Source organism: Thamnophis sirtalis, unplaced genomic scaffold, assembly GCF_051295495.1.
Source record: "Thamnophis sirtalis isolate CommonGarterSnake01/CBP01778 unplaced genomic scaffold, rThaSir2_p1.2 scaffold_12, whole genome shotgun sequence".
Classification (NCBI taxonomy): domain Eukaryota; kingdom Metazoa; phylum Chordata; class Lepidosauria; order Squamata; family Natricidae; genus Thamnophis; species Thamnophis sirtalis.
Genome location: NW_028261392.1, coordinates 49911862 through 49928889, shown reverse-complemented (window position 1 = coordinate 49928889; position 17028 = coordinate 49911862). Strand labels below are relative to the sequence as shown.

Genomic DNA, 17028 nt, shown 5'->3' with positions numbered 1-17028 from the left:
TTGTGTATGAATGTAGAAACAAACATAAAGCATGAAGTAGCAAGTGATGTACTGCAAACTTGATGTAACTGTATTTCTCATTTTCTTTTCTCGTTCCTTTAATTTCTTTAGCTTACTATTTCTTACTCCCTTTCTGTGCTCTATATAATGTTGCTTAGTCATGTTTACAAGATTGGCAGCCAAATAAATTGATTAAAATAAAAAATGATTAATGCTGCCATTTTATGACATACTATGAGGCTTTTAACAGTTTATTTCCAAACAAGAGACAGCATCCAATATCATAAGAACAGGGGTTTTTTCGGCATGTTCTACTTTTCATTCTTCAGCCTCTCTTTCTCTTGTATCAGTCTGCATGGAAGCTGTTTGAGCCATCGTATGACCTGAAGCTCATACGATGACAGGCAGCATAATAGTGAAAAATCATTCCAATCATTCGGTGGTAGAAACAGTGGCTATTAATACCAATTATTTAATCTACAGTATCCTACAGTAATAAACTAAAATCCATGAACGTAGATTAATATCATTTATGTGTGTAAACTATTAATTTATTTTCTTTTACAGAGCCAAACTTGGAATGCCCCAGTTTTTAAGTCCAGAAGCTCAAAGTCTTCTTCGAATGCTTTTCAAAAGAAATCCTGCAAATAGATTAGGTAGAATATTAAAGTCATCTAATTAAGATTTCAACAATAAATCAAATAACTATCTAAGGAGTTTTTGGTATTGTTTTTGTTAATAACCTCTAATAGGAGCAGGTCCCGATGGAGTTGAGGAAATTAAGAGGCATCCATTTTTCACCACAATAGACTGGAATGTAAGTACACAAATCAATAAAAGCATTAATTAGTATAAGAAACATATCATGCTTACTGAGTGTTCCACGTTACGATGGACAGCCCCCCCCCAAAAGCTAATAATCATTCAGTTCTGAAGTTCTCAGCCCCCCACAAATACACACACAGTCGTATGATATATTTTGAATGTTTGGAAACCAGCCCACATTTACAGTTGTTTGCACCATTTGTGGTCACATAAGTGCAATTCGAGCTATTTTTATCAGAAACCATTGTTTATTTCCAGCAAAATCCACTCCATAAAGAATAATTGGTTTGCTTAGCAATGATTTACAACTGTAATATGCAGCCTCAATTGCAATCGTAACTCAAGGACTATTTATATATATTTGTAATATATTAAAATTTTGTTTGCCTTAGAAATTGTACAGAAGAGAAATTAATCCACCATTTAAACCTGCAACTGGTAGACCTGAGGACACTTTTTATTTTGATTCTGAATTTACAGCAAAAACACCAAAAGGTAAAATATATACTATAGCAATAGCACTTTCTTACCATATTTTCAGAGTATAAGACCCACCTCCCCCAAAAAGAGGGTAAAAATTCGTGTGCATCTTATACACCGAATGTAGTCCCGCCCACCCGCCGGCCCCCACCCTTTGACCTCTGCCTCTGAGCAATTTGCCTCCTTGCAGCAAACAGCCTGTTTCACCTTCAGCACAGCTTGATTAGCACAGCTTGATTAGCACAAGCAGCTGATTGTCGGTTGGATCGGCCTCCCGACCATCAGCTGTTTCAAGCTGCAGGGATTGCCATAGGCTATTGCTGCCTCTGCGCAACTCGTTTTCGGCCTCTATGTGCCACATTTTCAGCCCTTTCCGGCTGACGGCGATCAGAATTGGCGGAAAATGAGGCACTTGGAGGCCAATAATGGGACGCGCAGAGGCGGTAATAGGCAATGGCAATTCCTGCAGCCTGAAATAGGTCGAGAGGCCGAGCCAACCGATAATCAGCTGCTTGTGCTGAAATTGAAACTGAAACACACTATTTGCTTCAAGGAGGCAAATTGCTGGGAGACAGGGAGATTTTTTTTTTCTTGTGCTTATCAGGGCAAACTGAAACTGAAACAGGCTGTTTGCTGCAAGGAGACAAATTGCTGGGAGGCAGATTTTTTTTTCTTCTTTTCCTCCCCAAAAGCTAGATGCGCTCCAATACTTCAGAGCATCTTATACTCGGAAAAATATGGTATATATTCCACTTTACAGTGCTTTACAGCCCTCTCTAAGCGGTTTTACAGAGTCAGCATATTGCCCCCAACAATTTGGATCCTCATTTTACCCACCTCGGAAGGATGGAAGGCTGAGTAAACCTATATCAAGGAAGTTTTAGTATATATATTATTCAAATTTTTCTCTGGCACATATATATTAAATTTTATTTAACCTTTGCCATAGTGTTCATGCTATCATATGCAGTCCTTGTATATTGAAAGAAATCCCTTCCATGATTTTGCATTAAATGCAAAATAATTCTCCTTGTAGTTTAACTTAAATGTATCATGAGTCATCAAGCTGTCCTTTGTACACTACAATTTGCCCAAATTTTGGAATTTATTTTCTTGGAAATCTCATATCCCTCGCTATTAGCCTTTCAGAAAAACATATTCTGTCAGATATCTGACCTATCAGCCAACTAAAATTTTAATGTTTGAAATGTATTGCAATTTAGTTAATTTTTTTTACATATTGCTGTTATATCTTATTTTTATTATGAACGTTCTTAAATATTTACAACCTTATTAAACATACTTATCAATGTATTATTTGCAGATTCACCTGGTATTCCACCAAGTGCTAATGCTCATCAGCTTTTCCGGGGTTTCAGTTTTGTAGCTATTGCATCAGATGATGAAAATCAAGCTATGCAGACATCTGGTGGGCATTCAATAGTTCAGGTGAATGTTCTTAATGAAGAATTTTTAGATTGACTGTTATCTAAGCCAACATTCATAGAACAAACATCATTTGCATAATTTTGAATGCAAATGGCTACATGTAAAATGCTTATAGAAAGATGTTTTACATATGTAAAATTTGCTTTGGAAGAGTTACTTCTACAGCTGACTTGAACAGTATAAACTATGTAGGAATCTAATATGATACAGTACTTGTAGATACAGTTTTTTTTTTAGTGATTACAGTTTACAAAATCGGAAGTGTTAAAGAACATAAAAGTCCTAAATATTGCTACATACTTAATGACTTTTAGCATCTTTTAGAGTTATCTAACCATTCTTATGCCTAAATAATAGCAGTGAGGTGATGCTTTGCATCATTTCCACAATTGGTAAGGGATGCTATGAAGTTGCTCCTAAGTCACTACCATGTTTCCCTGAAACTAAGGCCATACCACATTTTTTGGGTGGGCAAAAATATAACACACACACACACACACGGAAAATAACCCCCCTGGAGAATTCCCCCCCTTCATCCAGGCAGAGCTGACCTAGCGGTATCCCGAAGGCACCAAGCCACGGGAATGAGGTGGGGGGCAAAGACTCACGTTGCTTGGTGCCTTCGGGATACCAAGGTCGGTCAGCGGCGTTGTGCCCAGCTGGAGAGGGGGGTTGCCGGGCGGCTGCTCTCTTGCAAGCGAGCTTCCAAAGAGGCAGGCACAGCCTCAGGGTCAAACAGCTGTTGTTCGGCAGTTGCCGCTCTGGGAGTACGCAACTGCCAGAAGACTCGGCAACCTACCTCCGTGCTTTGGAAGCTGCAGAAAAAGCCATGTGGCGGGCGGCGGCAGCAGCAGAGATGCCCTGGCTCTGCAGGGAGAGTTAGGCAAGGGCATCGTGAGCCTGGGAGTCGCGCGAGTGGGGAGCGGAAAAGCCGCTTGCGCAACCCTCCTCTCCAGCCATGCAGAGCCCCATTCACTGACCTAGGGGCATTCTGAAGGCGCCAAGCCAGAGGGCAGCGAACAGGCGCTTCCACGGCTTGCGAATACCCCTAAGTCAGTGAATGGCGCTGTGCCCGACTGGAAAGGGGTGGTGGTTGCTGGGCGGCTGCTCATGAGTGTGGTCACCTCATGGCTGCTGTGTTGCTGTTGCAACAGCGCAACACAGTCGTTCCACCCTGAGGCTGTGCCCGGCTCTCCGGGAGCCCGCTCGCAAGAGAGCAGCTCCCGAGCGATCCAAAGCAAAAAGCCCTCCTCTGATAATAAGGCCCAAGCTATATTTTGTGGGTCAAAAGAAAATAAGACCCTGTCTTATTTTCGGGGATACACGGTAGTGGGGAATTGTTTTTAGCATTTAAGTTATTCTCTTGCAAAATGAACAAAGAATCACCTACTTGTAACTTTCTTACTCTCTGCATACATTTTATTTAAATTCATTTAAACAATTTATAAATGTTCATCATAGACATATGTTTTGCCCTGCTGTTTTTTATTAAAATATATAGCCACTTTTTTGTTATGGTTAAGATCAGATACTTTAACTTTTAACTGTTCATTATAAAATTATCATTTATCTTCCTCAGTGTATTTAAACACTATTTAATATGTGAACATGAGCGTTCTGGCAACAAAATAAAAAGTAGATTCATTTTATTTTAAATTTAGTACAAATTTACTTGTGAATATACTGTAAATTTAAGATATTTTAATACAAAGAGCTAAGAGAACTCATTAATTAATTATGTTATTTTGGTAGCAGTTGCACAGGAACAGCATTCAGTTTACTGACGGATATGAAGTCAAACAAGATATAGGAGTTGGATCCTATTCCATTTGCAAGAGATGTATACATAAAACCACAAATATGGAATATGCTGTAAAGGTAATCACTGCTCAATTGTATCAGAAATATAGCTATTAGTTGTGTTGCTGTTTGGATAGCTACAGGTTGGATTATGGAGGCTGAAAGTGTATTTGAAGTTCTGACTCTAGCTGCGTCACAACAGCCCTGCCTGCGCTCCTGGAGTCAGTAGCCGGGCTGGCGATTGAGTTCCCCAGACTGTTAGTACTGGGGGACTTTAATCTACCATCCTTAGGTGAACGCTCTGATGGGGCCCAGGAATTCATGGCTTCCATGACAGCCATGGACTTGACCCAAGTAATCCAGGGTCCAACTCATAGAGCGGGACACACACTTGACCTAGTGTTTCTCTTGGGGCAGTGGAGACGTGATCTCGAGTTAAGGGCAATAGATATCTTGCCCTTGTCATGATCGGATCACTACCTGTTGAGGCTTGATTTTTGGAAGCTACTTCCCCACCGCAAGGAGGTGGAACTGATTAGGTGGTTCCACCCCAGACACCTGGAGCTTGGGGACATACCTGACTCTCTTGCCCACAATCCGGCAGAGTCCCTGGTTGCTGCCTGGAACACAGTGGCGACTGGGGCCCTGGATCGGATTGCGCCTATGCGGCCTCTCCGTGGCAGTGGATCCAGGAGGGCTCCTTGGTTTACTGAGGAACTCCGGGAGATGAAGCGCCAAAAGAGACGCCTAGAGCAACGCTGGAGGGCTAGTAACTCCGAATCCGACCGAACACTGCTAAAAGCCTTTATTAGGACTTATCTCGTGGCGATACGGGCAGCAAAATGTGCGCATTTTTCCGCTCTTATTGCGTCGCAGAGTCGCGCCTGGCCGCCCTATTTAGGATAACCCGTTCCCTCCTGAATGGGGGGGAAACGGGTGATGCCTTGCAGGGTCGAGCTGAGGAGTTTGCTCAGTTTCTGTCGGACAAAATCGCTCAGATTCGGACAGACCTGGACTCCATTTGAACAGAACCAGCCGAGTTGCCAAGGGAGGGTCTTGCTCAGACTTTCTGGAATGAGTTCCAGCTTGTCACCCCTGATGAAGTGGACAAGGTCATGGGAGCGATGAGTGCCCCCACCTGTTTACTGGATCCGTGTCCCTCCTGGCTGGTCTCATCCAGCAGGGAGGTGACACGAGGCTGGCTCCAGAGAATTACGAATGCCTCCTTGATGGAGGGATCCTTTCCACATTCTCTTAAGGAGGCGGTGGTGAGACCCTCCTCAAGAAGCCTTCTCTGGACCCAGCTATTTTTAAAAACTATCGTCCAGTCTCCAACCTCCCTTTTTTAGGGAAGGTTGTTGAGAAGGTGGTGACCCTCCAACTCCGACGGACCTTGGATGAAGCTGATTATCTAGACCCTTTTCAGTCTGGTTTCAGGCCTGGTTACTCCACCAAAACCGCTTTGGTCGCACTGACCGATGATCTCTGGCGGGCCAGTGACAAAGGCTATTCCTCTGTCCTTGTGCTCCTTGACCTCTCAGCGGCCTTCGATACCATCGACCATGGTATCCTTCTGCGATGGCTGGAAGAGGTGGGAGTGGGAGGCACAGTTTTGCATTGGTTCTCCTCTTACCTCTCCGACAGGTCGCAGTCGGTGTTGGTCGGAGGACAGAGGTCGACTCCTAGGCCCCTCAATTATGGGGTGCCGCAGGGGTCGGTCCTGTCCCCCTTCCTATTTAACATCTACATGAAGCCACTGGGCGAGATCATCCGCCGGCATGGGATTAAATACCATTAGTTTGCGGACGATACTCAGCTGTATCTGTCCGCCCCGTGCCAACTCAGTGAAGCGGTGGAAGTGATGTGCCAGTGCCTGGAAGCTGTTAGGGTCTGGATGGGAGTGAACAAACTCGCACTCAATCCTGACAAGACCGAATGGCTGTGGATGTTGCCCCCTAAGGATAGTCCAGATATGGATAGTCCAGACGATGCGTGTGCCAGCAGAGGGAGCTCTGTATGCCACCACAAAAAGCCACATAACTAACTCTCTTTCCCCACTCTGGGCCACCCACAATTCATAGTTTACCAACTGAATTCAATTTTGTTACTTTGGGAAAAGCTGTCTGCTTTGGTCAAAACATTCTTCATCACTTGGCCTTGTGGATAACATCTCCCTGGCAACAGATGGTTCTCTTGCATTCCACAGTCTCCCTCCACCCTTAGGAATTCACCGCCTCCTTCCCAACACTGGCAAAACTGCGAAAGAAAGTAGGCACAGGCAACTATGAAGTGAAGTCAGGTTTGATAGTCCCCTGATTTTTAGTTCAGTGCTTTAACTAGTATAGCAGCCTAACTTTCTCTTTAAACAAGGTGAAAATACTGTTTTGAGCTGGTTTTTGTTATAAAATAATAATTTAATTAAATGTTAATATTATATAAAATTATTCATTTATATATATATTTGTTCCTCTAGATTATAGACAAGAGTAAGAGAGATCCTTCAGAGGAAATAGAAATATTGCTACGATATGGACAGCACCCAAATATTATTACTCTGAAAGATGTAAGTAGATAATATAAGCATCTTCATGGTAATTAAGTCATTAATATCAGTGTGTTATTTGCCTTCTATTAGCTATTAGGTTAGAAAACTTATTTAATTTTGTCCAGTATTTGTAATGCATATATCCTGGGTTTTCTCTGGAGCTGTGAACTGTAAATCTTTTTTAACCCCAAATATTTGGCAGGCTGTTTATTTAGGTTGAAAGAGGCGGACTTCTTCCTTGGTTGACAGAAGCACAGATCAGAGAAATGATAGATCTTAGTAAATAGGCTCCCAGCCTTCGGTATTGAAACATGATCTTAGAATATTGATAGATTTATAATAAAATCATTGAGGATGGCTTTCTAAAGACTTGAGGTAGTGAGTAGTGGCATTGATAGACTGATAGGTTTGGCAAGCATATTCTTGCTTCTTATAATAGTTCCCCAGGAATAGGATGTATAATCTTGTATAAGGCATAAACAAAAGTTTATGGAGCTGCAACAACCAGAAAAGAAAAACACACCAAAAAATACAGGTAGTAAAGAATAGTTACCTGTTCTTTATATTCCAACCAATTTTTCAGTACTTGCTCTCATAGGCTTTAGAAACTAAATGTTTATATTTACCTTGCTGCATTATATGTATATACAAAGAGATAGTACATTTTCGGACATGGATTGAAAACTTTCTTGGCAGAAATGATACTAAAGATACAGAATTTTAATTCCTGACAAATTAAAACAATACATGGTTTTAAAATAAATTAATGAATTAATGAACATTTATTTCAAAGCTTTTTTACTTTTCATTCATTAGATAGTGGGAGATTCTTTTTCCACTCAGCTATCATTTTGGAAGACATCAATTAAAATAACTTTTCACATTGCCAATTAAAACGTTAAACTGTTATTTATTTTTCTCTTCCTTTCTATGATTGTCATGCAATTTTAGGGTTTTTTAAAATCTTATTTAAGTTACAATGATTTTTTAACTGAGCTATCCTTTATCTTGTGATATTTTCTGGGTTCTTCAGATATCACACATTATTTCAGGTGATAACCAGTATTTTAAAGTAGATCTAGTAGGTCCATTTCTTTTGTGAAATCATTTTGTATGTCACTTTTAGGTACATGATATGATTGGATATTTTATGTTATTTTCAGGTATATGATGATGGAAAATGCGTATTTCTGGTAACAGAACTCATGAAAGGAGGAGAACTGCTGGACAAAATCCTTAGGCAAAAATTTTTTTCTGAAAGAGAAGCTAGTGCTGTGTTATTCACAATTACAAAAACTGTTGAATACCTTCATGCACAAGGGGTAAGTTATCTATTTTTGAAATCATTATCAGGTTTTTCTGAAAAGAAACCTCACAATCTCTTTAACAAGTTTTATTGAGAAGAAAGAGATGGGTTTACAAGAGCTCCTGCAACTGAACTGTTTCCCATGTAAAATCAATGTGTACCAAGGAACAGCAGAGACTTCTTTATTTTTCTTGTTGCTTTTCTGCAAAGCTGCAGAAAAACTGGCGGGTCTTTTCAGAATCATGAAGGAACTTGCAGATGATTTTGCATAAAAATCCCAGTAATTTTTTCTTTTTTTTTTCTTAAGGTTGTACATAGAGATTTGAAGCCTAGTAATATCTTATATGTTGATGAATCAGGCAATCCAGAATCTATTCGAATTTGTGATTTTGGCTTTGCCAAGCAGCTGAGAGCAGAAAATGGCCTCTTAATGACACCCTGTTACACAGCAAATTTTGTTGCTCCAGAGGTAACTAACTATTGGTTATTTGTCTGCATTTCCTATGGAGGAAAAACATGTAATCTGGAAATTCCTTTTTTTTTTCTTTAAGTAAATGTATTAATTTACGGTTAGAAAATTATATGCAAATATATTTTTAAAATCCTTATATTTATATAATATACAAAATCAGAAAAAGAAAAGTGGTAAAGCCAAACTAAAAACATCAAAGTTTTAAATATGACTATTTATTATATAATTGCACGGAGGGGATAAAAGAATCATACTGTGAATTTGAAAACAAAATGTTATTCAAAGTCAAGGCCCGGGGGCTGGATCCGGCCTGCGGGGTGCTTAGATTTGGCCCATGGGACCACCCTGGAAACAGTGAAGGACTGGCCTGCAGTGCCTCTACCAGTGAAAATGGAGCTCAGAAGGGCCACATGCAGCCCTTCCTAGCTCTGTTTTCCCTGGTAAAGGGTTTCAGTCGCAGCCGAAAACAGAGCTTGGGAGCCGGTTTTCTCTGGCAGAGGGCTCTGGCCACCACAGGTGTCTCGACATGAGTGACATTGAGCTGGCCATGCCCACCCTAGCTATGCTCATTCCCACCTCCCCTGTGGTCAAACACAATCCTGATGCAGCCCTCAATGAAATCAAGTGTCAGGGTTCCAAATAGCATCCAAAAATAAATCAGAGTCCAAGGCAAAGTATTGCTCAAAATTCCAATTTATTAAGAGAGCCATGTTGGCACATCTGGGAAACCTGAATCTGAAGGCTTCCTGGTTTTTCCACCAAGTTGAAAGTTCAAGATCTTGTCCCCACAACCACAAGTCCATCACATGGTCCAATCTTCCACTGCCATGCTGACAGCTTCCCCCCGCCCCATCCATTTCCGGTTAGGTGGACAGACAAAGGATGACCTTGGCTTCTAGAAAGGAATTTTATTTTGGCTACATAGCATTTAACTCTGTACAATCCCCCCTCCCATTTTCCCACATTGGAAAAGGCATAGTAGAATAATAGAAAGTGTGGTAGGCCTGAGACCTACAAGAAAATATGGCTGCAGGCCTGACATCGTTTGACACCCCTGTTCTAGACGTTAAGGAATGGCTTTTAGAAATAGATAACTTAGCAAAGGCTTTTCCTGGGTCTAAAGATACGTAGTACTTGGCTATATCCAGTACATCAACTAATAAACATGTTGTTTGATGCCTGATGATTTTTTGTAAACCCTGATGGGGGAGTAAATTATATGTGGTAAAACATTTTGCAGCTATTGAACTTCCGCTTTCCGGCATGCCTGGTCTTACGGTTTCTGGCTGGTCTTCTTGCACGCAGGCGCACTAGAAACCAGAAGAGCAACAGGCGACGTCTGGCATTCCCAGAGAGATGGCTCTGCGTGCCACTTCCTACATGCTTGCCATAGGTTCACCATCACGGGCTTAGTATAATCCTTAGTGTAAAACAATGCTGGCAGTTTAACATCCTGAAAAAGATTTATTACTTACATCCAAAAGATTTATGATGACTCAGTAAAAGCCTTGCATCAGTCCTCTTAAAAGCCATCCAGACCAGGAATATTACATTTTGCAACAGCTGTTTAGAATCCATTAGTTCCTGGAGCAATAGGATTATTATCTGATTATTAAAAACTGAATATCCACCAGACTCAAGTTGATTGCTTCATATTGATCCACCTTATTATTCAAAGTATATATTGGCTTATATAAAAAAGGGGGGAAATGATTATTAATAGCTTCAGAAGCAAAATACAATCTGACCATCCTTAGTGACAATTTCAGAATCTTACAACCTGTTTAACCAACATTTCTAACTTTGTGCAGAACATTTTTTTTCACTTCCTTATAAAAACATAAGTTGTATATTGTAGATAGTTCTCACTTAGTGATTACTTGATCAGTGACTCTTTAAAGTTGGATGGTGCTGAACAATTGATACTTATGATGAATCCTCAAAGTTTCAGCCATTACACCACCCCTGCAGTAACATGATGTCGATCTGGTAACTTGGAAACTGGCTTGTACTTATGATGGTGGCAGTGGTCCACAATCACATGATTGCAGCTTTCACTGACAGCTTTCTACAAACAAAGTCAATGGGGAAGCCAGCAGGAAAGTTGCAATTACCCTGGCAAGTCTCTCAGGAGCAGCCATCTCTGTGCCTTCAATCATTCACATGCAACTGCAGCCACCTGCACACCCTCCCACACCTGATAGCAGTCACCCCTTGTGCTTAAAATTGCTTGTGGGTTCTGTTGCAGCCATCTGTGCCCCACCTGCCATCGGCCACCACTCTACCCTGGGCTTGAAATAACTTTCATGCACCGCTGCAGCTACCTGCATATCCCCACCCACCTAGCATCAGCCACCTCTGAGCCTGAAATTGTTCACATATGCCACAACAGTCACCTTCACACTCTTCCTCACCTAACAGCAATTTAACTGACCTCCAAGCCCCTTGGTACCTCAACTTTCCTCAATGACTTTGATTGTTCTTCATCCTACATATGGGATTATATATGCATTGGCCAAGCCTCAAGATTTATGGAACATTCCTATCTTTTCCATATTTTAAAAGAATTTGAGGCTGATGATCATACATAAAGGAAACCAAGAAATTGGATATGTGGCTTTCTCTTTGAATTATATGAGATGTATTTATTTGAACTATATGCATTCCATGAGGTGGAGAAGCAACTGTGCAAATGAAATTATCTAAACTATTTATTGTTTTATTTTAATAGTGCTATATTGATTACCCATAATTTATGTGAATGATTTGTTTCAGTTTTGGTTTTCTTTCTTTTATAGTACAGTGATTTAAACTGTCATTTTTATTGCAATGATAGAGTTTAAATTAATTTAATAATTCAAATATTGTTTATTAAATTAAATTATGCAATTTGTATTGGATAATTTATAATGGATATAGCAACTTCTTTCTCAGTGATTCTATAATAAAAGTAATATTTACAAAGGTAATTTTTACAATTAAGAATAATTGCTTTTTCTTTATGATTTAATTAATAACATGATTCCTATAGGTATTAAAAAGGCAAGGGTATGATGTAGCATGCGACATATGGAGCCTTGGTGTCCTTCTATATACAATGTTGACTGGGTACGTTTGTATCAATTTACTTTGTCCTGTATCTATATAATGCTAAAACTTTCATGTCTGCAACCTTTAACTGAGCTAATCCGTGTATCACAAGGCAAATCTTTTTGAGCCCAGATACCTCAAAACAGTTAACATATAGAAGACATGGATCCAAAATCCACATTCCATAGCTTCAGTGGAATGGAAATTTGGCAAATTTCATAAAAAACATTTTATAATATAAAATTATCATAAAGAATTTTATGATATAATACAAAATATCATGAAACATTTGTTGTCATTTCCTGATGTTCAACATGGGTTACTTTCAAGGCGGATATAGCTCTGAATAACTTGGAATTCTTAAAAACTTTTCAAATTCATGAGAAGCTTGGTGAAAATATATACCTATTAATCATTTTCAAATAGTTCATAGTTCAAATTGTACTATTTCTAAATCTGTTCCAGTACTGAACAATTTTAGTACTGCTATATGTAATACATTACTTTTGTTTCCTAATTCTTTTTGGAAAGCTTTTTGTTCACATTAGTAATTGGTAAGCAGTTACATAGTCTCATGAATAATTATTTTTGCAATTTATATTAATTACAGGTAGTCCTTTACTTACAACAATTCATTTAGTAACTGTTCAAAGTTACAACAGCATTGAAAAAAGTGACGACCATTTTTCACACTTACGACTATTGCAACATAGTCACATGATCAAAATTCAGTCATTTGGCAAAAGACTCACATTTATGACAATTGCAGTGTCCCATGGTCATGTGATCACCTTCTGAGACCTTCTGACAAGCAAAATCAATGGGGAAACTAGATACACTTAATAACCGTGCTATTAACGTAACAACAGCAGTGATTCACGTAAAAACTGTGACAAGAAAGATCATAAAATGGGGCAAAACTCACTTAACAAATATTTGAACAACAGAAATTTTGGGCTCAATTATGGTTGTAAATTGAGGATTACCTATAATAATTTAGTATGTCAATTCTCATAATGGAATTGCGCAGAGCATTTTTTTAAAAAAATGTTAAAACTATTATCTTCATTTAGTTATACTCCCTTTGCAAATGGTCCTGATGATACTCCAGAAGAAATTTTGGCACGAATAGGTAGTGGGAAGTTTTCTCTCAATGGTGGATACTGGAATTCTGTCTCAGAAACAGCAAAGGTATGTCAATCATTGTTCTTGAGAGCTCATTAGGTACAACAGAATATAAATCAGTAAGTATTAATAATAGCAAGTTGCATTATGTTTGCCATTGTTTTCTTCCTAGAGCTGAGAGTCAATAACTGGCCTAAGGTCAGCTGCTGTTTTTGTGTGCAAGGCAGAGCTAGAACTCATAGTCTCCTAGTTTCTATATAGAATTCTTCATTGGCCAACTGTGATTGGACACACAAGGAATTTGTCTCCAGTGCCCAAGTTCTCAGTGTAATACAATACAATAGCAGAGTTGGAAGGGACCTTGGAGGTCTTCTAGTCCAACCCCCTGCCTAGGCAACCCTATGCAAATGGCTATCCAACATCTTCCAGTGTTGGTGCATTCACAACTTTTGGAGGCAAGCTGTTCCACTGATTAATTGTTCTAACTGTCAGGAAATTTCTCCTCAGTTCTAAATTGCTTCTCTCCTTGATTAGTTTCCATCCATTGCTTCTTGTTCTACCCTCAGGTGCCTTGTAGAATAGTTTGACTTCCTCTTCCTTGTAGCAGCCCCTGAGATAGTGGTATACTGCTATCATATCTCCCCTAGTCCTTCTTTTCATTAAACTAGACATTCCTGCAACCGTTCTTCATATGTTTTAGTCTCCATTCCCCTAATCATCTTTGTTGCTCTTCTCTGCACTCTTTCTAGAGTCTCCACTTCTTTTCTACATCATGGCGACCAAAACTGAATGCAATATTCCAAGTGTGGCCTTACCAAGGCATTATAAAGTGGTATTAGCACTTCGCGTGATCTTGATTCTATCCCTCTGTTTATGTAGCCTAGAACTGTGTTGGCTTTTTTGGCAGCTGCTGCACACTGCTGGCTCATATTTAAATGGTTGGACTCCACTAGGACTCCAAGATCCCTTTCACAGTTACTACTGTTGAGCAAGGTACCACCTATACTGTACCTATGCATTTCGTTGTTGTTGCCTAAATGTAGAACCTTACTCTTTTCACCATTGAATTTCATTTTATTAGATAGTGCCCAATGTTCAAGTTTGTCAAGATCCTTCTGTATCTTAAGCCTATCTTCTGGAGTGTTGGCTATTTCTGCCAGCCTGTTGTCATCTGCAAATTTGATGAGTTCCCCATTTAATCCCTCATCCAAATCATTGATGAAGATATTGAAGAGTACTGGGCCCAAAACAGAGCCTTGGGGTACTCCACTGCATACTTCCCTCCATGTAGATGCAGTTCCATTGAGGACTACAAATTGAGTTCGGTTGGTCAGCCAGTTACGAATCCATCTGGTGGTGATGCTGTCTAACCCACATTCTTCTACTTTATCTAGTAGTAGGTTATGGCCTACTTTATCAAATGCCTTACTGAAGTCCAAGTAAACTATATCGACGGCATTACTCTGGTCCACTAACTTTGTCACTTTGTCAAACAATGCAATAAGATGAGTCTGGCATGATCTGTTTTTGACCCATGTTGGCTTTTGGCTATTACTTTGTTTACTTCTAGGTGTTTGCTAATCCATTACCTGATTATCTTTTCCAGAATCTTTCCTAGTATTGAGGTCAGGCTGATAGGTCTCTAGTTTCCTGGATCTATTTTTTTCCCTTTTTTGAAGATGGCAACCACATCAGTTCTTTTCCAGTCCTCTGGCAATTCCCCGGTGCTCCAGGATCTCTGAAAGATATAGTTCAGTGGTTCTGAGATCCCATCTGCCAGTTCCTTCAGAACCCTAGGGTGTAATTCATCTGGTCCTGGTGCTCACTTACCATTTTATTCCCTATTTCAATTTGTGTTCCTAATCTGATTTTTGAGGTGCTGTTTTTGATAGGTTGGACTGTTTTATCCCTTTGTGTAAAGACAGATGCAAAAAATGAGTTAAATAGCTCTGCTTTCTCCCTGTTGCTTGTCACCTTCTTGCCACTTTCTCCCACCAATGGACCAATTGTTTCCTTAACCTTTTTCTTATTTTTAACATGTTGAAAGAAGCTTTTTTTGTTATTTTTTACTTTTGTGGCAAGCCTTTCTTCATTGTGAGCTTTAGCTTTCCTTATTTCATCTTTACAGGCTCAGGCTGTTTGCTGATATTCTGCCTTAGTTATGTCCCCCTCTTTCCACTTTTTATAATTAACTTTTTTGTCTTTCAATTTGTCAAAGAGTTCTTTAGCCATGCTGGTTTCTTTTGGGAGCTGTTATTTTTCTTCTTCATTGGTATTATGCTAGACTGAGCTTTTGTAATCTCATTTTTCAAAATTTCCCAGGCTTGTTTTTCCCTTGGGGATTCTCATCCATGGAATTCTTCCCAAGCTCTCTCTAAGTTTATTGAAATTAGCTCTCTTAAAATCCAAGACTCTAGTTTGACTTTGTTCTACTACTTGTGTTTGCATAATGTTGAATTCCAATATTGCATGGTCACTTGCCCCCAGGGTTCCTATGGTTTCAACACCTTCTATCATTTCCTCTCTGTTAGTGAGAATTAAGTCCAATATGGCTGATCCCCTTGTTCCCTTCTCTACTTTTTGGGAAACAAAATTGTCTGCTAGGTTCATCAGGAACCTGTTGGATCTTCCACTTGGTGCAGAGTTTGTTTCCCAGTTGATGTCAGGGTAATTAAAATCCCCCATTACTATTGTGGTGTGCTTCCTACATACCTTAGTTAGCTGACTAGCAAAAAGTTCATCTATTGCCTCTGCTTGGTTGGGTGGCCTGTAGTATAGACCTATGGCAATGTCATTTCCCCCCTAATCTTTAATATTGACCCAAATGCATTCAAGATAGTTCTCATCATTGTTGTGCTCTATTTCTGTAGAGATGTAGTTATTTCTTATATATAGTGCCACTCCACCTCCTCTTTTATTTGGTCTATTTCTTTTAAATAATTTAATCCTTCTAGCTGTATGTTCCATTTGTCGGTTTCATCCCACCAAGTTTCTGTAATGGCAACAATATCATATCTTCCCTCATTTACTTGAATTTCTAATTCACCCTGTTTATTCCTCATACTCTGTACATTGGTGTATAGACATTCGAGTCCATTTTGATTGACCCTGTGTTTACTGTCTACATAACCTGTGTTATGCCTGACTGCCCCTATTTTCTTGCCACTTGTATGATTCATGCACATGGTATGGCACTCACTATTAAATGCTTATGAGCCGAGGTGGCGCAGTGGTTAAATGCAGCACTGCAGGCTACTGCTAGATCAGCAGGTCAGCGGTTCAAATCTCACCGGCTCAGGGTTGACTCAGCCTTCCATCCTTCCGAGGTGGGTAAAATGAGGACCCAGATTGTTGGGGGCAATATGCTGACTCTCTGTAAACCGCTTAGAGAGGCCTGAAAGGCCTATGAAGCGGTATATAAGTCTACTGCTATTGCTATATTGCTTGGTTTTGCTTGACAGCAAGAGTGATAATCTTACCCGCACAAACATCTATGTTACATGCACTGATAACCCTATGAGTTTTAGATGGCTGGGGTCAGAAATATTCTGTATCAATTAATTCCCTGTCCCTGCTGTTCAGTTTAAATGTTTATCCAGAAAATCTGTGAATTTAATGCCAAGTAACTCAGTCCCTTTCTTGAATAGGTGCAAACCATCTCTTTTGTACAGTTTTTCATTGGACCAGCTGCAGGCATCATGACTAATAAAACCAAAGCCTTCCATTTTACACCACTCCTTTAGCCACACATTAAACTCTGCTACACGCTGGCCCTTCCCTTTTTGTTCCTTATATACTGGTAAAACCTCTGAAAAGATAAGCCTACAACCTACACTACTAAGTTCATACCCCAAGCTCTGGAAATCATTCTTCACAGAAAGTACATCTTTTTGGGACAGATCATTTGTGCCAAGATGTATAATAGCATCAACGTCA

At 39.8% G+C, this 17028-nt stretch overlaps 1 protein-coding gene across 3 annotated transcripts in view; it reads left to right on the top strand.

The window, feature by feature from the left end:
- RPS6KA3 (ribosomal protein S6 kinase A3) overlaps window positions 1–17028 on the top strand; it is a 72235-nt gene that overhangs the window by 38839 nt on the left and 16368 nt on the right. For 2 of the 3 annotated variants that reach the window (XM_087726446.1, XM_087726448.1), the window contains exons 11-20: window positions 568–656; window positions 753–817; window positions 1218–1320; window positions 2630–2754; window positions 4507–4632; window positions 7028–7117; window positions 8263–8421; window positions 8713–8874; window positions 11909–11985; window positions 13041–13158. In XM_087726446.1, the coding sequence (XP_087582572.1) occupies window positions 568–656; window positions 753–817; window positions 1218–1320; window positions 2630–2754; window positions 4507–4632; window positions 7028–7117; window positions 8263–8421; window positions 8713–8874; window positions 11909–11985; window positions 13041–13158 (1114 nt within the window). The remainder of the gene's footprint in view (window positions 1–567; window positions 657–752; window positions 818–1217; window positions 1321–2629; window positions 2755–4506; window positions 4633–7027; window positions 7118–8262; window positions 8422–8712; window positions 8875–11908; window positions 11986–13040; window positions 13159–17028) is intronic. The other variant, XM_087726447.1, reaches the window with a different exon arrangement.